General features: G+C 42.1%; 3 protein-coding genes across 8 annotated transcripts in view; 1 reads left to right on the top strand and 2 right to left on the bottom strand.

The window, feature by feature from the left end:
- LOC123769994 (uncharacterized) overlaps positions 1 to 16,117 on the top strand; it is a 62,064-nt gene extending 45,947 nt beyond the window's left edge. For 3 of the 6 annotated variants that reach the window (XM_069301182.1, XM_069301183.1, XM_069301181.1), the window contains exons 3-8: positions 8,667 to 8,824; positions 10,777 to 10,934; positions 12,160 to 12,305; positions 12,865 to 12,987; positions 13,738 to 13,812; positions 15,440 to 16,117. In XM_069301182.1, coding sequence (XP_069157283.1) covers positions 8,757 to 8,824; positions 10,777 to 10,934; positions 12,160 to 12,305; positions 12,865 to 12,987; positions 13,738 to 13,812; positions 15,440 to 15,535 — 666 coding nt within the window. In that variant the 5' untranslated portion in view covers positions 8,667 to 8,756 and the 3' untranslated portion in view covers positions 15,536 to 16,117. Of the gene's footprint in view, positions 1 to 6,950; positions 8,839 to 10,752; positions 10,935 to 12,159; positions 12,306 to 12,864; positions 12,988 to 13,737; positions 13,813 to 15,439 lie in introns of all 6 variants that reach the window. The other 3 variants (XM_069301185.1, XM_069301184.1, XM_045761531.2) reach the window with 3 other exon arrangements.
- On the bottom strand, positions 856 to 4,344 carry LOC123769993 (protein SPT2 homolog). The gene is made up of 5 exons (XM_045761530.2): positions 4,230 to 4,344; positions 2,708 to 3,093; positions 2,416 to 2,538; positions 1,731 to 1,817; positions 856 to 1,461 (listed from the first exon to the last, which is right to left on the bottom strand). The coding sequence occupies exons 1-5, from the start codon at positions 4,288 to 4,290 to the stop codon at positions 1,252 to 1,254; spliced, it is 867 nt and encodes a 288-aa protein (XP_045617486.1). The 5' UTR covers positions 4,291 to 4,344; the 3' UTR covers positions 856 to 1,251.
- Positions 16,118 to 19,702: 3,585 nt separating the features above from the next.
- On the bottom strand, positions 19,703 to 23,593 carry LOC123769995 (uncharacterized). The gene is made up of 5 exons (XM_045761532.2): positions 23,479 to 23,593; positions 22,261 to 22,433; positions 21,950 to 22,069; positions 20,272 to 20,358; positions 19,703 to 20,115 (listed from the first exon to the last, which is right to left on the bottom strand). Exons 1-5 carry the CDS (start codon positions 23,537 to 23,539, stop codon positions 20,005 to 20,007), a joined length of 552 nt encoding a protein of 183 aa, XP_045617488.1. The 5' UTR covers positions 23,540 to 23,593; the 3' UTR covers positions 19,703 to 20,004.
- Positions 23,594 to 25,053: the final 1,460 nt, after the last annotated feature.

Below are 25,053 nucleotides of genomic sequence, written 5' to 3'. Positions count from 1 at the left end.
AAGAGACATAATATGAGCTATAATAAGGTACATAATATGAGCTATAATAAGGGACATAATATGAGCTATAATAAGGGACATATTGTGTCCCTCATTATAGCTTATATTGTGTAACTTATTATACAACCCATCCTCCTGTGCTGGTAGTACTTATAGTAACGATACGGACCATAGTACATATATCTATATACACCGCAGTTAGAAAGTACAAATCTGTACTATTGTATTTGGACAAACCGGAAAAGGTTTTGTATTTATGTTGGAAAGACAACCTAACCTAACCTTCTTAGGCCTAATACACGGAATCTGAGGCCGAATATAGTACATATGTGTACTATACTAGGCGTAGGAATATTTAAGTTTGTTTTTTAGCTTCATTTTTTCGGACTGTAAAGTTAATACCAAATTCTGCTGTCTGTTTGCTTAGTATGTCATTGTTTGTACTATGGTGCACATAGTTACAAAAACTACTATGTAAACAGGAGGATGGATTGTATTATAGGTCAGAAACAATGGGCAGAGTTTCTTTCACCCTATGCCCCTATTACCTAGCAGTAAAATAGGAACCTGGGTGTTAGTCAGCTTTCACGGGCTGCTTCCTGGGGGTGGAGGCCTGGTCGAGGACCGGGCCGCGGGGACACTAAAGCCCCGAAATTATCTCAAGATAAGATGTTGTGTCCCATATTTTATCCCACATTGTGTCCCCTTGTACAAACTCCACTCTGTTAGAGTTGGATGAACGTATACCATCAAGAGCACAATAGTTTGAGTGTATATAAGGTTATGTCTTGAGATGTAAACAATACGCTCGTAAGAGGGGTAAGTACATGTCCAAGATAGGTCAGTCATACAATGTTTGTGATGCATTCAAAGTTTATTAAATAGAAACTAACTACAGTTTGTGCGGCTTGACAGGTGTGACGATTGTTTACCAGTAAGACCTGTTGTAGCAAGCAAGCGTTTAAGCGTTACCTGACGACACTTACACTTGTACAAGCGAACCTAACGCTGTTGTTAGAAAACAGTAAAAAAGAGTATTCGTTTATGGCAGCTATATATAGATGTTTGTATTAAATTAAAGCATGGTGAGAGCCACAGTGTGGAAGTCAGGATGTGTCTGGCGACAGTAGCCGGGAGATGCCTCTATGGTGCTTCCTAGTCACTGTGGGGCGCCTTTATGGTGGGGTTATTAAGGCACCAACACCTGCTGCAGGAGTTCACGCTGGTGGGTTGACGGAGCCTCCAACCAGGTTACCGAGGAGTGCTGCCAACCTTGGTGGAGACAGGAGCCACAACACCTGAGGAACCAGGTGTACCAACGTTGGTTAAGACAGGAGCCACAACACCTGAAGAGCCAGGTGTACCAACGTTGGTTGAGACAGGAGCCGCAACACTTGAGGAACCAGGTGTACCAAGATTCAAGGGCACAGATCCCTCCAAGTTGCTAGATTGTTCCTCAGACTGTGGAACAAAAATACAAAATAAAGATAGCATTATTAAAATAAAACAGGAAACTATGCGCGGAAAGATTTTCTTAAGAATTAAATCAGAATGACATGACCATAACTTTATTGATTTTCAATTTGCCTTATTAAACGAAAATAATACAAACTTATTGCATCTGTTTAGTTTTAGAAGAAGATATATTTCAATGAATTGCATGAGTAGTGAAGTCAGTAGATGTATAGGAGGTGTGTCGACAGTTAGGAGCTCCCGGCCTGGTGACGTACCTGTGTGGGGGCCGAGTGTTGGCTATCCTGGTCCTCGGCCACATACACCTGACGCCAGGTGTCTCTGCTCACACGGGACGAACTCGACTGGAAATTACAACAAAAATAGCAATAATATCCTCAGGATGAACCTAGGTATTAAGGTGTCCAGCGGGAGAGTGTGGATGTGTTGTGACCAACATTAAGTGGGACGGAGTTGTGACCAACATTAAGGGGAACAAGTTGTGACCAACATTAAGGGGAACAAGTTGTGACCAACATTAAGGGGAACAAGTTGTGACCAACATTAAGGGGAACAAGTTGTGACCAACATTAAGGGGAACAAGTTGTGACCAACATTAAGGGGAACAAGTTGTGACCAACATTAAGGGGAAGTTAATGTATTGCGTTCAGCTAAATGTTACAAATATTGTCTTACTGAGGACTAGAAAAGGACAATTATATAGGACCATATGTTGGGCAGTTTAGTGTTTAAGGCAGAAGTGAGGCAACATGTCTCGCAGCAGAGCTTAAAGAACAAGAAGCATCTCATATTTGAATAGAACTTAAAATAAATACACTTGGAAATGTCCTAGTTGAAAGATAAATATTATTACGTATTCTCTGTTTTTCCGACTGGATATAACAATACAGTTCGTGAACGACTAGTCTAGACAGGAAGGTGAGGCTCCGCTGGGGTACTCACTCCGCCTCCGAAGAGTGAACTGAAGAAATTTCTGGGTGGTTCAGTTGTTGTTGTGGTGGCTACGACGGCCGTGTTGTCTACGTCCTCGGTAGTTGTGCTGCTGCCGCTGGGGAACTGCGAGCCCTGGGGATGATGGTCGTCTGGTTTATATCAAGCCCTCCACATACTCCATTATCTGCTAGTGCTTTATATATGTGTGTGTGTGTCTATTAACTATGAAGGGTCGTATGGTAAGCTTATTGTAAAATACAATACTTCAAGATTAAGATAGATGACACCCGGCGCCACCTACCTGGAAGACGGGAGACTGTTGCTGATGAGGGGAGATTTGGCGGGAACTAAACTGGCCGTCTTGGTTGTGGGAGTCGTCGCCTGTTGGGACTACAGCAGATCCCTGGTTGCTGGAGGACCCGAAGGTGGCGCTGCCTGCTAATGGACGGTGGATGTTAGAGAACCCGACGGAGGCAGTGGCGCCTGGTGAAACAGGTTCAGGGCGGTGGACACTGGACCCTGAAGGACCCGAAGGGTTGACGCTGGAGGACCCGAAGGAACCGAAGCCGCCTTGAGGACGGTGGTCGCTGTTGGACCCGAAGGATGAAGTGCCTGCTACAGGTCGGTGGACGTTGGATGACCCGAAGGAGACATTGTCGTCATCAACAGGTCGTTCCGTGGAGTCAGCTGAGAGACAAACATAACTTGTGATGCAAACAAACATCATGGTAGTTTGTAATTATTAACAAAGGAAAACTATATACATAAATAACTATCGATTATTTGAGTGTTTCAGATTTACAAAATTAAGTTTTTTTATTAATTCGTAAGATGCACTGTTATCTATACACTGATGCGCTAACCTTAATAAGAGTCACATTATTGCTAAAAGTTGCAGAAGCATTAATACCAATTTTACAAGAATGCAAATTCTGCCTTAATGAAGGCAGTGTCAACATTTATGTGATTCATTGAAGTTAAAACAAATTTATTGATCTTAGACCGTGTGAAGTAATGATTAAAAAGTGTAATAATCAATAGTGTTTACTTAGATCATAAAGTCAACAGATGTTATATGAAACATTACCACTGTTGCCGTTCTTCAACAGTGGTAATGTTTTCTTGCAGAAAACAAACGCTGTTTTGTTTGTTTGAAATGCAAGAGTGTTTTGTTGCAGAAAACATTGTTTTATTCCAGAAATACAACAAAACATTGTTGCATTCCTGGAAAACTTATGTCTTTCCAGAAATGCTTCCAAAGATAAAGCTGTTTCTAGTTGTATAAAAGGCTGACAAAGAAACGTTGATAATGAAAGCACTGTAGTAAGCTATTGTAGCAAGATATTGTGCCCAGCTATTGTAGCAAGCTGTTACGTCCTATTGTAGCAATTGTATGACAATTGCTACAATAGGATGTCGCATGACAATGACGTGGGTGAGAGCAAGTGGAATGTTCAGTTTGATGGTCTTGATAAAATAGAATGTTCATTGAGAGGGTAGTTAGCAAATGCAGTGTTCAGGGCGTGGGTACTATACTACTGAAATGGTCAAGAGAAGTGAGTGTCATGTTCAGTATGAGGAAGTGAAGTGATCAAAGTCAGTGGGTAGCCAGCTTCTTGACTCCCAGAAAGATATAATGAAAATTATCTTGAGTATGAAGGCGGGTCTGGCAACACATATGGCTACAGTAGAGTCAATAACAAAGTGACAAAGGTACAGTCACTGGGGATCTTGAGGATGCTCTGAGGAGGATCTGGGGATGCTCAGAGTGTTGCTGGATGCTTGAGGAGGATCTGGAGATGCTCAGAGTGTTAATAAGTTACCCGGGGCGGCGGTGACGAGGGCGACCAGCACCAGCACGGAGAGACACGCCAGGAACCTCATGTTGTTGACGAGCTGGAGAGATGTGTACACAACCCCGGGCTCTCACTCCTCTTATACCACCTCCACACACTGCCACGCTCCACCACCGCAAAGTTACTAACAAGCGTCTAACATACGGAATTTAATACATGCTCTAAATATTGAACTGTATTGTCATTCCAAATGATTGTTTGCATCTATTAAGGTATTGTAAGATTGTATTTCAAGGAAGCGTTGAAGCAGAAACAGTAAATGTAGCAGTGTTGTGGGTTGTTGGTCCATCTAACACGGTCACAGAGAAACCCTCATGAATTCCTAGGTACATAACTGTGTTTGGCTTCCTGTTTTTATGGGAATATATGTATTACCTTTACCCCTCAGGTTCTTGGAACGTGTAAGATGGCATCATCGCATTTGTTGTTGGAGTTGTAAGTGGTTAGATTATGAAAGAATAGGCGCTTTGTAACGATGAGTCTCATTGGTCAAAACCCCCACACACCAGTTTACATAATTCTCTCTGCCATCAAAAGAAAAATAGAATGGTGTAGTGGATAAATATATGTAGATTACTGAACAAGGAAAAATGACTGCTTTTGTGCTAAGAGTTTATTGACCTTTTATGTTAAGGACATAACGTGTGATAATGTTACGTACTGGCATGTGGCTATTGTGGCAGACGACGGGGCCGCCACACAAACTGTTTATTTATTTTGAAATTTGTTTGCAACGTGTTGCATTTGAGAATATAGTTGATATACTTTATAAGACAAAAAGCAACAAGACCTAATTACACCCTACAGTACAAGGTACTTTAACCATTTCACCAATGAGACGATCATTGGTGAAGACTCTTCAGTTAGGCTTCATCTATTTAGGTCACTCCAGTTACGTTTGGTAAAAATAATTTACAAGCATTCCTTCTGGTAAACGTGTTTACACAATACTGAAAAAAAGTTGAAAATCCCCCACCAACGTTCATGCTACATTACTAATGGGCCTGATACTTCTGGTTAAGGTACAACTTACTATCCTCAGAGGCAGACGGGAGCTAACACACAAGTTCAAACATTAACATGTTAACTATGAAGTTGTGATGAGAAATGACGCCGTTACTTTGTCGAGGGCAACGGGCAATCTGCTCCTAGAGTCGCATTGGTTGGATCGGTAGATGGTGGTGTAAACTGGTAGGTGGGTGTACTGGTAGGTGGTGTGTAAACTGGTAGTTGGGGTGTACTGGTAAGAGGTGTAAAGCGACAAGTCTCCCAAAATAATAGCCTAGTTTTGTACTATTCATTATGTAGAGAGGATGATAAAGAAGACAAAAATAAAACCTAGACTTTCCTTGGCTTAATATAACGTATATATGTATTATATTAAACCTAAAATGGTATATATTAAGCTTAGGAAAGGTTATGTTGGGTAGAATAGAACTGTTTAATTTCTAGCATACTATTTGGAGTTACCCATTAGTACAAACTTTACCTGCCTTGGGTACAAAAGATAATTATTTTACATTCGACCAGTAGTTCCTATATGTATCTGGATGAGAATACTTGACGTCGAGTGCTTCTGCTATATCTCATCTCCTATTGTCGCTGTTTCTATCGATTTTGATCGTTGTTTTTTAACCGAATCTCTTTGATTGATTGATTGTTGCCGCCGAAGGCGGCTAGTTTCTTATGCACTCCATACTCATCCTGTGAGCGGTAGCGCAAAAGCATTACAGAGGGCACAAAAGGTCTTTATCAGACCTCATCTTGAATCTCTTTGGTGTCAACATATCCTGGCCAGCAGTACAGTAATTTAGGATTCGATCTTGAATCTCCGGTTTTGTAACATGGAATATTCATTTCATTACTAAATGCAAAAGAATTTCATAAGTAATACGTAATTTGAAACAATCAGCTAATGCTTATATTATTTTTTTGATTCATATATAACTTACCGACCACAAGACTCCTATAAACACTGATTAGTACCAAGTAAAACTCATTCATAAATTAACATCTCTGAACACACAGAGATCACACTAACGTGTGAGATGAACAGAGATTTGTTCATCTCTGAAGTTATTCTTGAAGTGGAAGCAAGAGGAACTCAAAGGTTAGTGATCCCAGCCGGTGCCAGGCAAGCTCTTCCCACTGTACCACGGCGCCTTTGTGTTAATTCATTTACTTATACATTCTTCACATGACCTGTCTAATCTTTGTGCATTAATTCACTGCTGTGTCCAGTTAGGTATTCCACAACATGACGAGTTCAATGACTCCACAAGATCCTCGTTCATCAGCACCTCAACACTCACAATCCTCCATACTAACGCACCTTAGTATATTGATTGACTTGGAGTTCAACTCTTAAGAAGAGAAGCCAAATTTGTTATTCCATTTTCCTTGCTCATTTTCAGTCTTTGATATAAATATTGTCTTTAAGCTATGAGTAGTGTCTTCTGACTTGCCATTGTGTCCCCTGCTGGGTTCAAACTGCTAAGATGAGAATCAAAATTTTGGTTCCATTTTCTTTGCTTGCTTTCCGTCTTGATTTTTCCTGTTTCTGAAATCAATAACTTAAAGTCAGCTGTAGTGCTCTTTAGTTTACCATAGTATCCCATCGAGAGTTCCACTCCTGGGACGATACACATTCATATCTTTAGTACCATTTTATGGATGTCTCATTTCCAGGATGTGTCTGGCGATTTGGACTTCCAGGATGTGTCTGGCGATTTGGACTTCCAAGATGTGTCTGGCGATTTGGACTTCCAGGATGTGTCTGGATGTGATTTGCATTCCATCAAGTCAGAAGTAGTGCTTCTGGTTTGCCACAGTATATCATTCAGGATTTAAAAGATACGATGAACAAGCAATTTTCTTGTTCATATTAATTGTTCGCTTATTTTCAATCTCTGAAATGCATCCTTTTAAGTCAGCAGGAGAACCTTCTGCTTTATCATAGTATCTCATCCATAAAGGGACCATATATTGAATATAAATATTTAGTGAGTGGTAAGGTTTCCTTGCCGGTGTAGGTGGAGCCAGTTGGAGCCAGCGAGGGTCACCAGTACCGTTGCTTCCTTCTTGTACCCAAGTGCTGGCGGTACCTGGTACTCATCCACTTACATGCTAATTGAACATCTAGTGATTAGATTTTTAATCCACTACGGGCTCACCATAGCCCGTGCTACTTGGAACTTCTTGTTCCAGGTAGCGTATCTTTTAACAACAACAACAACAACGATTAGATTCCAAACTACATTTCTATTTTATTTACAATGTTACGTAAAAGAAAATATATTTGTCTAAATAGGGACTACAAGAAATGTTAAAACTTATATAGATTTTTGTTAATTTCTCAATTACTGACCTTCCCCAGGATGCAACCCACAACAGATGGCTACCCGCCAAACACACACCGAAACTACGACGTTGGTACAACGTTCGAACAAGTTTTAACACCTAACCAGTTATAACAACCAATATAGCAAGTTGTAACAACGTTCTAATATGTCATAAACACGTTAAGCCAAAATGTAACAACTTTATTACAAGTTGTAACAAGCGGAAAATAGAAACAGTTTCGGTTTGTGTTTCCAGGGTAACTCCCAATTACCTATTTACTGCTTAGTGAACAGAGGCATCAGGTAAATGTATGTGTTACTCTAAGCGCATCTGTCCTGTTGCGGGAATTCATCTCCTATTCCATTGTGTTCGGAGTTCACTGTGCTACGAGGAGGCGTCGTCAATCTTATGTTGTCTTCATCGAACTACCTGAATTTTTACGTTGTGGCTGACTGGTTAAAAATTGTAGTGTAATAGTGTGAGGACAGACAGGTGCACGTGTCATCAGTCATTATATTGTGTTAGTTAATGTGAGATAATTTGTGATAATATGGCGATAATGTTAGAACATAAGAACATAAGAACATAAGAAGGTAACTGCAGAAGGCCTATTGGCCCATACGAGGCAGCTCCTATCTATAACCACCCAATCCCACTCATATACGTGTCCAACCCGCGCTTGAAACAATCGAGGGACCCCACCTCCAAATGTGATATAATTTGTGATAGTATGGCGATAAAGTTAATGTGATATAATTTGTGATAATATGGCGATAAAGTTAATGTGATATAATTTGTGATAATATGGCGATAATGTTAATGTGAGATAATTTGTGATAATATGGCGATAAAGTTAATCAGTTCATGTGACGATGTCGTGAGGCGAACTTTAAGATATTATACTAGCACATCGTGGTCCAGTGGGTTACGGTGCGCGGCTGGCTAGACCCAGAACGATTAATGATACTATCATGCCTTGGTGATTATTATTAATGCTACTACCTCTCCAACTATTATCACTAGTTCTATTATTCTAACAATAGTACTACTAACTCTTTACAGATGAGAACGAGTACTGAGAAGACGAGAATTATTACCGGACTTAATAATGGTCTGGGACAGACTGAAACTTAGTCGCTTCTTCATCTTCTGATGTGTTGGTTTGGTCAGCATATCTCCAGCTATGTTATTGTGACTCACCGTCTGCATCATGAGCATAGGTAACTACACTAAGGTAATTATTGGCTCTGTTATTTCATCCATGTAGGGAGGGAGCCGGTCGGCCGAGCGAACAGCACGCTGGATTTGTGATCGTGTGGTCCTGGGTTCGATCCCAGGCGCCGGCGAGAAACAATGGACAGAGTTTCTTTCAGCCTATGCCCCTGTTACCTAGCAATAAAATAGGTACCTGGGTGTTAGTCAGCTGTCATGGGCTGCTTCCTGGGGGTGGAGGCCTGGTCGAGGACCGGGCCGCGGGGACGCTAAGCCCCGGAAGCACCTCAAGGTAACCTCAAGGTAACCATCTCAGGAGGCCTGGTCGACGACCGGGCCCCGGGGACGCCAAGCCCCGGAAGCACCTTAAGGTAACCATAAGGGTTGTTGATCCCATTCCTGCTGCGTCATGGCGCTCAGGACAAGGAGGACCGTCGTCGTGTAAATGTATACAAGTCACGTTATATACAAGATGGTTAACTAACACAATGTAAATACAACCTAACATTACCCAACTTCACCTAACGTAACTCAAACAAATGTAACCTAACCTAACCTACACCAATATATCCTAACCTACCAATATACACGGTTTTAACAAACAAAAAACTAGCATTGTCGACTCATGTTTAAAATTTGTATAAGGATTTGTTGTTGTTTTGTTATAAAATTTGTTTAAGGATTTGTACTGTAACCATTGTTACAGTACAAATCCTCTTTAACCAATACCTTCCATTTTGTACGCTACGCTCCCCGGCGTACAGATAACAAAGTACTACGAAAATTACAAATCCACAAGGGCCGTAACGAGGATTCGAACCTGCGTCCGGGAGCATCCGAGACACTACCTTAATCGACTGAGCTACGACAGGGTAAAATTTTTTATTTTGATTCATTTGATGCATCACGTTAGTGTGATCTCTGTGTGTACTATGAAAAGTAGCGGCTCATACATATCCAAGTTTTCTATACATCAGTAGGTTAGGTTAGGTGTGTGGCTTGGGTTTTGTGCGTTTCCGGTTAGGTTAGCACTTTGTAATTTGTGAGTTGTGGCAAATCAAGAAAACAGAGTGATGAATCAGTGACAATGGAAGTAAAGGTGTTCATATGCAGGAGGCAGCTGGTCATGCACCGCTACACACCCAACTATACGCGCAGAGTTCCCTAATGCCAGGGTGTCCTTCCCTGACCTCTCCAGGAGCCTGTGCTGGGTGCTGATTGGCTGCCGCGTAGTTCTGCTTGACCTGCCCGGTCATCTACCTGGCTATTATGAGCTTCTTCTTGAGGTTATCTTGAGATGATTTCGGGGCTTTTAGTGTCCCCGCGGCCCGGTCCTCGACCAGGCCTCCACTCCCAGGAAGCAGCCCGTGACAGCTGACTAACACCCAGGTACCTATTTTACTGCTAGGTAACAGGGGCATAGGGTGAAAGAAACTCTGTCCATTGTTTCTCGCCGGCGCCTGGGATCGAACCCAGGACCACAGGATCACAAGTCCCGCGTGCTGTCCGCTCGGCCGACCGGCTCCCGTAGATAAAGGGTAGATAAAGACAGGCTGTTTAACACAAGGGGCACACGCACTAGGGAACACAGGTGGAAACTGAGTGCCCAAATGAGCCACAGAAATATTAGAAAGAACTTTTTTAGTGTCAGAGTGGTTGACACAAGGAATGCATTAGGCAGTGATGTGGTGGAGGCTGACTCCATACACAATTTCAAATGTAGATATGATAGAGCCCAGTAGGCTCAGGAACCTGTACACCTGTTGATTGACAGTTGAGAGGCGGGACCAAAGAGCCAGATCTCAACCCCCGCAAGTACAACTAGGTAAGTACACACATACACACACATTATTATATTACTATTTATATTTATATTATAAGGGATACCACTATATAATATGTTTTATATTTTCTATGGTATCCCTTATTATTATAGTTTGTGTCAACATTTTCTGTGAAGAGGTGGCGCCTACCGAAGCACATTAATAGAAGCAGCAAGAGCTGGAGAGTACAGAGCCCTCCAGACCGGCGGAGGTACAAGAGGTCGCAAGATGAGGCTCCTGGTGTCACTACTGGCGCTCCTGCTGGTCGCCGCCGCCGCCGCCTCAGCTGCCCCAAGTAAGTCATAGTCAATAGTAAGTCTCTGATAAAACAAATAGACAACAATCTCAATATTCACGCACTACTTGAATCACCGATGCCTATCAATTAGCATAGGCCTTTCAAGTATGAGGCAGCAATATTTTTTTTGCGCTACCTGTTGATAATAACATTAAAATTTGAATATTTAATCGTTTTCTCAGGAATATACGATACTAATTTTGCCGTTCATATTTCTTAAATTTATATAATTTTAATTTTAAATAATATAAAATTGCTCACTTTAACATAAATACGTTCAGTTCATTTTAATATAAAAGGTATAGAATAAAAAGTATACCATTCTTCACAGTGTATTCCACGCTTATACGTGTGTGTATTCTGGGAGGTTTACCGCTCTTCACGCTGCATGTATACTGAGAGTTTACTTTAGTCCAGGACTATGTTTATAGTTAAGTATACTTGCTGGTTGGTCAGTAAGGTAGTGTCTTAATAACCCTCCAGAGGTCGGTAGGTGTGGCTGGTCATTTACACCACTGGTGGTGGTGGTTACTGCTGGTCAGTTACACCACTGGTGGTGGTGGTTACTGCTGGTCATTTACACCACTGGTGGTGGTGGTTACTGCTGGTCATTTACACCACTGGTGGTGGGGGTTACTGCTGGTCATTTACACCACTGGTGGTGGTGGTTACTGCTGGTCATTTACACCACTGGTGGTGGTGGTTACTGCTGGTCATTTACACCACTGGTGGTGGTGGTTACTGCTGGTCATTTACACCACTGGTGGTGGTTACTGCTGGTCATTTACACCACTGGTGGGGTTACTGCTGGTCATTTACACCACTGGTGGTGGGGGTTACTGCTGGTCATTTACACCACTGGTGGTGGGGGTTACTGCTGGTCAGTTACACCACTGGTGGTGGTGGTTACTGCTGGTCAGTTACACCACTGGTGGGGGTTACTGCTGGTCAGTTACACCACTGGTGGGGGTTACTGCTGGTCAGTTACACCACTGGTGGGGGTTACTATCTGTGAGTGGATAACTGCACCCAGTAAGGCAGCACTTAACAGTAAAATAGAGCAGTTTACAGAGATATAATTTAGATTATTTTGAAAACTATGGAAAGAAGAACGAATAAATATTTCGATATATATTAAGTATATTTTACGGTGTATTATGAAAGTATAACGTAAATTCTGGGGTTAAAAATTATATTAATTACAAAACCTGCAACGTTACAGGCCCAGAGACCACTGAACCATCTAAGGACGACCCAGACGAGGGTGCTGAAGGTGCTCCTCCAGCCGTGGTGGTGGCGGCCACCAGGAGGACTGCGCGTCGACGGGGCTCCGAACCTAAACCAGGTCCTGAGAGCAATGGCGTCCCGGTAGGTGGCCCCGGGCATTGGTGTAGTGTGATGCTCTATTCACCTAGTTGTGCTTGCGGGGGTTGAGCTCTGGCTCTTTGGTCCCGCCTCTCAACCATCAGTCAACTGGTGTACAGGTTCCTGAGCCTACTGAGCTCTATCATATCTACATGTGAAACTGTGTATGGAGTCAGCCTCCACCACATCACTGCCTGATGCATTCCATCTGTTAACTACTCTGACACTGACTCTGGTGCTGTGGTGTTTGGAGATGAGTGTGACATCCAGTGAAGCGACCACATGAAGGCTCTTATACACAGCTGTCTTCAACTTCATTCTATTAATAAAATAATTGTAACTTTGCAATTTTGCATTAAATAAAATTTAATTCTAATGTAAACAAATAATCTCAAAATAAATTTATTTGTAGGGCCAGGGCTGAGATGAGTTGATGTACGATAACAACGTCTAGTTTGCAATTTCAGTGGGAATAACAATGACATTCCTAATACAATCTTGTCTGATAGAACAAAAAATCAAGAGAGAAAGCGAGGGTAAACATGAGAGTCATCTTCCGCAGGGGTTACTGTTCTCCAACATAACAGTGGAGACGACGACGGAGGGAGAGGTTAGGGACGTCACCACCACCACCACCACCACTACACCGCCGCCCTCAGGATTATTCAGCTTCTTCAGCGGCGGGGTGAGCACCACAGCGCAAAGTTTTTCATACATGACATTTGTGATTCAGTTAGAATGTTTTTTTTAAATGTCAATCATAACATTATAGTAAAGATGGGTCAGAAAGTTTGTGTGTGTGGGGGGTGTCGACTCAATGTTACAGTAAACACGGTTCGATTCGAGTTGTAGTAAGAGCGAGTCAGTTAGAGCTCTTTACTGTATTAGCTAAAACGTTTTACTACGTTTAAGCCTGCTACTCAGGTTCAGTATTGTCAAATCATAGTGTTGACAGGAGTCAGATATGTAGAGTTTCACACACAGAGATCACAATAACGTGATGCATCAAATGAACAAATCCACAAGGGCCGTGACGAGGATCCTCGTCACGGCCCTACTGGATTTGTTCATGTAGAGTTTCATTAAAAACAACGATTCAGGGAGAGTTTAGTAAAGACAAGTTTGCTTGTGTTGTTGTCATAGCAAGTTCACTGGAGAAGTAAAAGCGAGCCGGTAGAATTTTCCGTAACAAGAGCAAAGTGGCTAGTTTGGTTTAGTAAGGCGAATTAGTAGTAGAATCAGTAGAAGAATTATAATAAGGACAAATCGATCAGATCAATAAGCACAAGCTGTCTCAAGGTTATTACCCATTAAACATAGATAACCCCAGCTGACCAGTACACGTCCATAGCCTAGCATCTTCTCTTGGCTTACATTCTTGTTTAAATTTCGATTTGTTTGTGACGTTGCCTTGCTAAGACTGTTTCCTCACCAGGGCAGCGGGAGCGGCGGCGCCTGGGGCTACCCACAGGTGGAGAGCGGCCACAGTGACCAGGACCCCACGTCTCCAGTAGGTTATTATTTAGTATTAACATAAGTGACCACGCTAGTTACCATCAGACACTCTACTCGGTCCCCCTCCTCCCTGCCTGCCTGCCTCTCACCACCAGTACAACCCTTATCCTAGGAGACAGGAAGGAAGGGGGGGGGAGAGAGAGGGGAGGAGATGGAGAGTGAAAGAGAGGGAGAGTGAGAGATGAGGGAGAGTGAGAGAGGGACAGGGAAAGTGAAAAAGAGAGACAGGGAGAGTGAGAGAGGGACGGGGAGAGTGAGAGAGAGAGTCAGACATCTGGGAGTGTCCAATCCGAATCTGCTGACTACCATTCTCATTTGTTTTTGTTTTTACTCCTCAAAATATAAATGAGAACTTCCAAATTCTCAAAATGACCTTGAAGAGACAGTTTCCGATGTTGCACGCCGTTGAAGTATGTATATTTCCTATTGTTTCCTATGCAACATGCAGTAAATCAGCAGTGGCAAAAAAACCACAAGAGTTATAATAGTTGACATATTTGTTGCCAATTATGGCCAAGACGCGTGTCTTTGTTAACGTCAGTCGTTGAGTGGAGAAACTTTGTTATCCTTGATTCTTATTTAACATTTCACCTGGTTTGATAGGATGGTTGTTATCGCGTTTTCGTTAATGTAACGCGAGACAAATGACAGTGTTAGAAGACTGAATCAATACTCCTGTAAATATTGGAGGAAAACATTCAAAAGAAAACATTTAATTCCCATTCATCAGTGAGGCAAAATTATTGTCTAAATCGTCAGTCATTGATCTTCACACCTTGCCCAAGGCCAGAGCAACTTGTACTGGGCATATTGGACTTGTACAAGACATACCGGACTTGTACCGGGCATACCAGAATTTTTCAGGTGTACCTTAACAGTCGACTAACTCTAGTGTACTAATTACTGCTAGGTGAACAGAGGTATAAAGTGAAAACATCATGGCAAAACGTGTGCATGTCGCCGCTACATGGCTTACTTAGACAGGCAGCTGGCCGCCGCCACCTTCCTCACCCACGCTAAGTCAGGCAGCGGCCACTAAGTCAGGCAGCTGACCGTCACCTCACCCGTAAGTCAGGCAGCTGACCGTCACCTCACCCGTAAGTCAGGCGGCTGACCGTCACCTCACCCGTAAGTCAGGCGGCTGACCGTCACCTCACCCGTAAGTCAGGCGGCTGACCGTCATACACTTAGTGACGCAGGCGGCCGTCTTTAAAACAGTAATATCCCAACTTCTGCCAAAGCAATTGTTGCTGTGACATTGGTGCTGCTTTACTGAATTCTCTCTGGACTAAGACAGAGAAACATTCACTGATCCAGCTTATACTATTATAATAGGTAAGATATACAAAAATTAATGATATGCGGCAGACCCAGATCCTGCAACCCCAAAATGTTATAAATGAACTATATGCCAAATTCTTAAAAAGATACAATAATCAGTTTGATTTTTTTGGAGATCGTACTCGACGATATTACGAGAATTCAAATATACCTGGAGAGGTAGTTAATATAACCTTCAATAGCATATTACTCTTTGGATTTTATAAATACTTATGTTCTCTAAATTGTTCACAATATAGCCACGATTGGAAATGCTACAGACATAATGTGCTTCTCCACAGGTGGGGGACCAGGCCAGGGAGGCCATCCCTGAGGCTTCACCGGACACGGCTGCCCCAACACCCCATTTTGAAAGAGTCAAACTACGTGGCTTCTAACCTGGTCTTGTTGCTGCCGTGACGCCGGGGACACCAGCTCATCGTGTCCCTACTGGGATATGTACACAGAGGTGTACCCTGCTTCTCGGTACATATATACAGAGTTTACTACCTGAAGTTCTGAGCTATTTTCAGGGCTACAGTGTACTTGATAATTGGTCAGTAAGCTATTGTGGCCGGCTTGATAACCTTCCAGAGGTTGACAGGCCTCAATAACCTTCCAGAGGTTGACAGGCCTCAATAACTTTCCAGAGGTTGATAAGTCCTTACTGCAATACCAGCTAAGATCTTTCTCACTGATGTAAGTGCTGCTTCATCTCTACATAAAGTGTTCTTATACTGTTGGGTTATACTGAATATTAATGCTTTATCCGTGTACAAAATTGCACGGGACACGATGAGGTTGAGGTATGGTGGAGTGTCAACCAAATGTTCCACGTAAACCTCTTGAGGAACTGTGACTGCAGCCTGTTAATAATGTGACAGTTGTTAACTGTAACGACACGCTTTGGGCCAGTTCTTATATATATAAAGCATACTCTGTAGCTTGTTTATTTATTAATAAAGATTTTACACACTGGAGGAATATTATGCAGTGACTGAACCTTCGAACATCAATAAACTAGAAATATGAAGAAACGACGACGTTTCGGTACGTTCTAGACGGTAGAACATTATAAATGGTCCAGGACGGAGCGAAACGTCTTCGTGTCTTCATTGTCCGATGTCTGTTTTGATCATATCTGTCCAGCAGAGTGTGTGACTAAGTACAATCACTAGCCAGTATGTTACTTTTATAAGTAAGCAGGGTGTACAGTTACTAGGTAGCATGTGGTATGTATAGCGTGAACAATCACTGGCTAATATATTAACTAGCCAGGATGTGTACACAATCGTTAACTATTATTTTGTGTGCACAAATACTAGCCAACATGTGGCGTATACAATCGAAACAGTATTTAATCGTGTACAATCAGGAGCCAGAGTACGGACTGTACAATCACTAGCATCACTAGTACAATCTCTGGCTAGTGATTGTACGGACTGTACAATCACTAGCCAGTATATTGAGCGGACGATCATTTGCTGGAGCATCAACATGGGACCTGGGCGCCATATGGCACTATGCCGTCAAATAGCGTAGGAGAATTACATGGCAACTGGCGTCATATACCACTAGCGTCGTGGGGCACTATGACGTCACATGGCACTATGCCGTCAAATAGTACAGGACCGTCACAAGGCAACAGGGGCGTCACATGGCACCGGGGGTCACGTGGCACCCACGGCGCGGGACGTCACGAGACATCACCTGGCGCGGGACGTCACGAGACATCACCTGGCGCGGGGGTCCTCCTACAAAGAACGTCGCTTTTAGCTCGTATGCGTTACATAACGCCACAAACTGACGTACTAGAAATTGGAATCGGTTCGCGAAATTGACGTACTGTCTCGTTTTCTGTTGTGGGTCCTCTGGTAGGTTAGGATTCGACACTTTACAGTGACGTTGGGAAACCTTAGGAGGAGGAGCTGGGCACCGGAGCGTCACATGGCACTGTTGTTCGATCATTATATAGAAATCAAGTTGCTGGATGAGTTAGCTAGAATGGCATCTGGAATTTAGCAAGTTTAGAAGTATGAATGAAGGGGAAGAGGAGGGGGGGGGGCTGTCAGCCTAGTTATGTCCATCTCTCAACAGCCTCCAGTCACCCTGGACTGTTTAGATAGTCTAGCCCCAAACGTCTGGCCTTCTATCATAGATAAACTATCTCTCTTTTATATATAGTTACAATATTTTGTTAATGTGGAACATTCAAGCTTAAATGTCGCTCACAAAATTATGCCTATAAATTATGTTGTTTTTCTTTTACCATTTTTTTTACCATGACGCTTACTGATCTAAAACAAATAGTAAGGTCAATTATCAGTCAGTATTAAGGAATAAATTATTGCACTGATAACTATCCTAAACTTTGTAGTCATCGGTTGGCGCGGCCATCTTGGATTATGATGACACCTTCCGGTACATACCCTCTTTAGCTTTGATTAAAATAACATACTAGTTTCCTACATAGCACGAAATTAATATTTATTATGTTACATGGAGGAGAGGATGGGTTTGTGAGGGAGTGAGCAGAATGGACCAGCATCACCTACAATGACAAATGAGTTACTTGGGAATTTGGTGCGTCGTAATGTTTGTCTTGTGACGAACTGCGCCGCTGCATAACAAGAGACACGGCCGGCACCGCCACCACCAACCAGCTCCAGCCAGTCACTTCCCTCTGACCAGAGTAGCAATGTATCAAAAAACCTAGCCCGGACCACCAGCCCGGACCGTCAGTTCGGACCGCCAGCCCGGACCGTCAGCCCGGACCGCCAGAGTGGACCACCAGCCCGGCCCACCAGCCCGGACCGCCAGAGTGGACCACCAGAGTGGACCTCCAGCCCGGACCATTAGCCCGGACCACTAGAATGAACCACCAGCCCGGAACGCCAGAATGGACCATCAGCCTGGACCACCAGCCGGATATTCATGATTATACATTTATAGTTGACTTAGTTTATGTGAGAAGTTAATGATATTGTTTATTTGAAGAAAGTTATTACAATAAAATAACACTTAATCATTTAGAATAATTATTGTATAACAAAGATGGCAAAGTCAACTATGGCATGATGCTCAGTACATGAGTAGAGTTCAGACAACAGTAACTGTTACAGTTCCATCGACATTAATGGGTTCATTATAAAAGACAAGAGACAACAGATATTTTATAGTTACCAACTTTTTATAGATAAAATAAAGAGTTTATTGTCATTCAGAACCTTTGTTTTAAGACATGACTAGAAGAACAAATTGTTGATGTTTAGAGAAGTGACTTGCCTGTTATTGCACCTCGACTTCTCGAGCGTTTACAACCCCACTAAACCCTTGTTCTATATTGCCCGAACCTAACCTAATCGAGAACCCACGAATAGAAAACGGGACATGACGTCAATTTTGCGAGCCGCTATGATTTTTAGTACATCACTTTTTAGCCTTAGAGGATTTATACGTTAAAATGCTGTTTTACTATTCGAGAGGACGAGTTGATTACTGAGTGGGAAGTAATGCTGACTAACTCTGATCATTGTCACCTTAAACTAGCTTGTCCTGAGGCTAGCCTTGTTAAAGCACCGGCCGACCCCAAAGATGCAGTCATCAGTTTTAACATACTGTGTATTGTGTTTTCATCACAAATAATATATTATAAAATTAATGATTGATGAAGGTTAAGCCACCCAAGAGTTGGCACGGGCATGAATAGCCCGTAATGATTCCCCCTAGATTGATTGATAGAGATTTTTTTGTTAGTAAATGTATATACTGTTTGCTGAGGTCGCATTTAATCATCAGGCTCCTATCGCCGGGGAGGATGATTGATTGATGAAGATTATAAATCATAATCAAGCTGCCACCCGGACTATGGGAATGGAGTTGCAGTGGAATTCTCCATCTTTAGTATTGTTACAGTATCGACACCGTCGCTGGAGTGGGGAGTGGCGATTTCAGCGCCATCTATGGGTCTGCACTCCAACTCCCCGGTATTGGACGCTACACAGACAATGCCATCTGTTGGTGGTGGCGTGGTATCTGTGAAAGACTCCGGTTTCCTGCCCCAGTTAGAAGAGGAGATCGATGATGATGACCTCTGGTGGGTGGCGTATCGAGATCAACGCCATCTAGGTTGTGGCTACAATATACAATGTCAATTCCCCGGTGGAAGGGTGTTATCCTAGGGTTCCCCCCCCCCCAGTATACTGTCTAGCTAATGACGTTTTATGTTCACAGAGGTGACATAAGGAGGCGATTGCGTCGAGGAGAGCAGTTCAAGAACTCTTGACATGGTCCTGTGAGAGGACAAAGTGGCCGTCGTCGGTTATAGCAGTGTGTTAGCTGCTGACTCGTGCAGTGTTGGATGGGTCGACGGACCCAGGATTGGCTAGGAAGAGTTACGCGACGACAGTGGTGCCATATCTATCGTTACTTTTTGTTCCCTCAGCAACTACTCACTCCTACTGAGTAACAAATATTTGTTCCTTTTGTTCTTATCCTTCATGTGTTCCTATAAAGATTCAGTAAATATTTGGAAGCCATAATCTAGGTAATGAAATTATCTCTCATATATTTTATTCTGTTTTAATATACAATAAACATACATAGAGGGCTTCAGACATGACAAAAGCACAAAATTAATGTATAATTTACTGATCAAATTAACGTTAAACTTTATTGATCACATTAACAGAAACTTGCTGGTTAAGCTAACGTTGGTCTGTTAACTGTCAATGTTAAATTACAGGCATATGGTGTTGGCTATAAATATAAACACTGATGACTATCTTGACAATAAAGTGCGAGTGACCGTCACATGGAGTTGATGACTGGGAGACCTTGGTAGCTGCTGCTTGAGGCTGGGAAGATGTTACCGGTAGACGCCGTGGAGCTTGGAGTACCCAGGCAGTGAGACATGTGCGAATGAAGTATCTTCGCTACTATCCTCCTCATGTTCTTCCCTCTTAAAGTCTATAACCTCCTGTTAGCAACAATTTCACATTAATTTATATACAAGAATATATACATAATAGACAAAACTGCCTTCTGAACAGTAGAGTAGAATAACAAATCAAAATTAATAAACTATTTATCCAACAGGTGTGTGTGGTGACCGCAGTTTGACCTCATAACCCACCTGCTGTGTGGTGACTTCGTAGCTGTCGTGATCAACTTCGGCCTTCTCGGAGTCCGAGGTGTCTCTGGTGAACCGCGAGGCACCCACCTGAGGCGGGTAAATAAGGCATTCAGAGAAAACGTTAAGTGCCACATAGAAGGGGAACTTTTATACTCCAGGGAGGTGCACTCTACATTATGGTATTTATACACAGAGTTTACTTTAGTCTTGAACCCTGTTTTCCCAACCACTTGGACTGGACGGAAAAGCGACGGTCTCGCGTCATGCATGTCGGCGTTCAATCCCCGACAGTCAAAGTGATTGGGCACCATTCCTTCCCCCCCCCCCCTTTTCCGTCCCATCTCAAATCCTTATCCTGATCCCTTCCAAATCTTATATAGTCTAATGGCTTGGCGCTTTCTCCTGACAGTTCCCTTCCCTTTGAACACTGTTCAGGACAATAATATGCATTATGACTAATTAATGGTATTCAGTTAGTGAAGTTGAATATGATGAGTCGCACGACTCTACATATATTTACTATTAAACGGTGCATGCAAAATGGTATCCCACTCGTGATGTGTAAACTTCGTCTGTTACCATGATCAAATGATTTGTCTTTGCCTTCTTCTATTTACAAAGAAAGGTTTTTGTCCTTTGCTAGGAATAATGGAAATAATCTGTTTAAACTCAAGCTGTACTCGGATGGGAAGAGCAACTATACTTGAAAACTGGAAACTTGACTATAGAGGAGATAAAAGGCACATGGCTGATGTTAGTTTATCTGACTCGTGAAAGATTGACGAATAACATTTAAACGTTATAGTGGTACTTACGCTTTAGAATTTACCTGGTTTTAAGATATGTAAACGTTCACCAGATTTCGAACTTGCCTTAGTTGATTTTGTGTTGGATTAAGGCTATTCATCCTATAGAGGGCTATCAATTTATTTACCTGAGGGGTCACTAACACTAGTGGCCTCGACGAGGACAGGAAGCCGGCGGCTTGTTGAAGGTGATTTGTCTTGATGTTTTTTTTCCAGTTGGACCTTAAAATTTAAGTTTTGGCATTTGCGGCTCCGGCAGGTAGGCAGTTCCTTGGGTTTATAACCCTGTGGGTGAAAAAGCATCTTCTGTTCTCAGTCCTACATTGTGGCTTGTCGAGCTTGAAACTATTGCTCCTTGTTTGTGTTATATCTGACCTTTTGAAGAAATTGTCCAGATCAAAATTCTTCAAATTGTTCAGCATTTTAAGTTTCGATAAGATCCGCCCTGTCACGCCTGGTTTGCAGTGTTGTTAGCCCTGTGGCCCTCAACCGTTCCTGATACGTGAGTTGACCTGGCTCTTGAATGATTTTTGTTGCACTTTCAAAATTCAGAAAGTGCCCGGTATTGCACTTGCTCCAGAGCAACTATGTCCTTCTGAAGATGTGGGCTCCATGCTTGGATACAGTAATCCAAATGGGGACTCACCAGAGATTTACACAATTGAATCACTACCTTCTTTTCCTTGAAGTCAAATGTACGCTAGATTGTTCCAACAGGTTTGGTTAGCTTTTTTACCTGCTGCTCCTACCTACTGTGCAACCACAATAGTTTACATGTTGTTGTTTTAGCTTAAGCTACTCTGAAGCTGCTGAAGTTGAAGCTGCCATATTTACCTGAGAGTGGAAGAACGGGTTGAAGCTGTCATATTTACCTGAGAGTGGAAGAACGGGCTGAAGCTGTCTGCAGTGCCCAGGGTGATGGTGGTAGTCTCGACGCTTGGGGTTCTGTCTTCAGTCGTGGAGCTGTCAGCCTGATCTCTCTCACTCAAGAACTGCGCCCCCGAGACAGAATAACGTTCTTAAGTAACCTCGTTATCGCCTATGTTTATAATACATAATACTATCTTTATAACGTAATAATTTATTTAATTTGAATTTGATATATAAACTAACACGAAGCTATAGTTGGACTGTAATTTCAACATTTCTGTCAGTCTGTTTTGACTCTGCCCTCGACACTGACCGAAATTTGGGTTGGGAGAGGAGAGACTCGAGGCTGGCTGTCGTCTTGGTCGCCTGCCGAGACGACTACATCATGGTCGTTGCTGGAGGAGCCGAAGGAAGTGTCGTGATCCTCAGGGTGTTCACTGGAGTCTGATGTGGAATCACAGTTGGCCAAGAAGGAGCCATCGTCAGCTGAGGGAACACGTGATATACACGAACTAATACATAATGTTAAGGCGTTATATTCAGCTTTATTCAGACATTAAAAAAGTGATAAATGCTATCGTAAGACCTCATTTGTCCACCCGCCTTCGTGAGATTTTAATGTGAACACTCACTTAAATATTATAGATAAATTGATGCATATCACAGAATATTATCGTAGTGATGAGTTAACGATTCACAAAGAACTTAGGTGTCCACTTACGAGGTCTGTAACTCTTATATTGGTCATGGCGGCTTAGTGTGTATTCCCTATATAGCTCACTACAGTGGTACCCGGGTCTCTTGCCCCGTTCCCCCTCTGACCTATATTTTTTTCCCCTATACTTTTCCAACCCTTCCAACTTTCTTCTCTTCCCTCCTTTCCACTATCTCCTGCCTTTTCTTCAAGTATCCCCTGTTCTCCTTCCCTGTCTCCAAACATTCACCCTCTTCCCCTTCATTTTCTCCCTGTCTCGGTGTCTGCCTCTTTGTCAAGGTGTTTTAATTTCATAAGATCACTTGATAAGTGTTTATATTATGATAAAAAAGACTTAACATTTTAGTTTTCAAAATATTTTGCTAGCGGGCAGTGCCAAAAATCGTCAAGTATGGTCAGAATATGACCCCCTGCCACGCTGTTTCCTCATAGATTCTGACGAACTCCACCAGCCTATGTCCGTCCCGTACCCCAGACCATTCCCCTTACAAGATTGAATGAAGTTAGTCCGAAGTCTTCAACCTTAGGTAAACAGATATGCTCTCTTGGTGATATCGATAAGCTCAGAAACACTACGAGGTCGTCCAGAACATTGATAGTCTCGTGATGGGGATATTCTCGTAGCGCTCTGAAAATCGTAAGTTGTATAGTAATTAGCAACGAAGCCGCCATAATAAGATGTCCGTAAGTAACGTCATTAGCACTGGGCTGAGATTAATACATTTATTTCTGAAAATAAATGATATAACCTGATTAGAAAATCTAATTGTTACTTTTTAACTTGCTAATATACTTTCAAAACAAAGAACAACTCACTGGGAGCACCGTTGATGCTTGAGACGAACAAGAGCGCAGAGAGAGACAGTAAGACCTTCATCTTGTTGGTTCCTGCGCCTCTGTCACCTGAGTACTACGACAACCTTGGGCCGGCCGGCTATTTATTGCTACATTACGATGCCAGGTTTCACTGTGTAAGACATTTATACGTCATACGAATATATAAATTACATTATAGCAATTCTAAGATCTCTAAAAGTTATTATTCACAACCTAGTTCTTGTTAGTTTATGAGTTGAATAAGATTTCATATCATAAATATTATTGAGGAGAAAATGAATCGGCTGTGTTGTTATATTTTTAGAATAAAATGGATAAGTAAAAAGGGGGATGAATCCTATACGCTCAAAATAGCCCGTGCTACTTTAAACTTTTTTTACTAGATCTAAAACAACTTTACATACACCGAGACGTGAAACCCTACTTTTTGGCTGTACATATAGTAAACTGAGAGTTTTCTTGAGTACTGATTGTGTTCAGAACTATAGGATTCCTGCTGCTTGAGCAGAAGTTATTTGTGATATATATATAATATATAATATATTTATTATAATGTTACTTTAAACAAAAAATGAAAATCATATATAATGGAAAGTTTCATACTTCTGTTTGTAGATTTTGAAATGGCCACGTAAGACCGCTGACCTGCAGTAACTTTCAGGTAACCTGCAATGGTCTACAGCCAGTCTGCACAACAACTTTCCCTCACATCATTTAGGCAACACGTGTGGTGTCTAGTTTCAACGCTCTTATCTACATAAATTATAATTAAAATTCACAATAGCCTGAATGTTACAAATTACATTGCAATCCTGGGCCGTGAATGTTCCTTGCTTTGGTACATCCTTGGCCACGTGAGGCTTCTCATGCTGCCTTTGTCATTGTCAGAGATTCGAGGCTTTCAATTTAACTCTTAAATATGTTGTGACATTAATGGTATTTCAAACTGTCATAAAGTTGTGGTAACATTATCGTTATTTTGAATTTGTAAAATTATTTTTTGCAACATTAACGCTATTTTCAACTGTCGAAATGCTTTTGTTATTTATACCTATTTTCCGTTCACACAGAGACCGAAACATCATGTTTTTAACCGAAACCACTTTTTGGGTATTATAGGTTTAGCATATTCTCACACGTGGTTAATAAGATATTGAGAACAAAATTCAACTACCCTATCAGTCCAAGACTGTTCCCATCAACCATGGCATGGAAATTAATTTATTTATATTCCAGCGTAGCAGCCTTAAGAAGCAGAATCAGCAAAGGTTTCTGGGACGACCATTGAGACGAGGCAGTGTGATGCATAACGCAGTGACTCTGTACTCCCTCAAGCTCTCATTCGGAAATGATTCGGTCATAAATCTTGCAAATGTAAACAGGAGACAAAGGGTAAAGTTGTCAGTTCGCGGCATGGATAACGCCTCACATAATAATGATTTAGTCATCCCTAAAATATTTCCGTCTCATTCATATAAATATAACAAAGTTCAGAGGTTGAACACAAACTTAAGATAAACTATGGGTTATGAGCTATTATCATATCTATCACAT

This window comes from Procambarus clarkii, chromosome 45 (assembly GCF_040958095.1).
Source record: "Procambarus clarkii isolate CNS0578487 chromosome 45, FALCON_Pclarkii_2.0, whole genome shotgun sequence".
NCBI lineage: Eukaryota > Metazoa > Arthropoda > Malacostraca > Decapoda > Cambaridae > Procambarus > Procambarus clarkii.
Note: the sequence above shows the minus strand (reverse complement) of the source record. Positions and strands in the feature narration are given on the sequence as shown.

What these genes read in the sequence shown, in the direction of transcription:
- LOC123769993 (XM_045761530.2), bottom strand. Translation starts at nt 4,290, where the DNA reads ATGAGGTTCCTGGCGTGTCTCTCCGTGCTGGTGCTGGTCGCCCTCGTC. An exon ending in GTTCACTCTTCGGAGGCGGA is followed by an intron (nt 1,818 to 2,415) that starts GTGAGTACCCCA and finishes TGTAATTTCCAG; the next exon opens with TCGAGTTCGTCCCGTGTGAG. An exon ending in AACACTCGGCCCCCACACAG is followed by an intron (nt 1,462 to 1,730) that starts GTACGTCACCAG and finishes TTTGTTCCACAG; the next exon opens with TCTGAGGAACAATCTAGCAA.
- LOC123769995 (XM_045761532.2), bottom strand. Translation starts at nt 23,539, where the DNA reads ATGAAGGTCTTACTGTCTCTCTCTGCGCTCTTGTTCGTCTCAAGCATC. An exon ending in AAGCATCAACGGTGCTCCCA is followed by an intron (nt 22,434 to 23,478) that starts GTGAGTTGTTCT and finishes GTGTTCCCTCAG; the next exon opens with CTGACGATGGCTCCTTCTTG. An exon ending in ACGAAGTCACCACACAGCAG is followed by an intron (nt 20,116 to 20,271) that starts GTGGGTTATGAG and finishes TGTTGCTAACAG; the next exon opens with GAGGTTATAGACTTTAAGAG.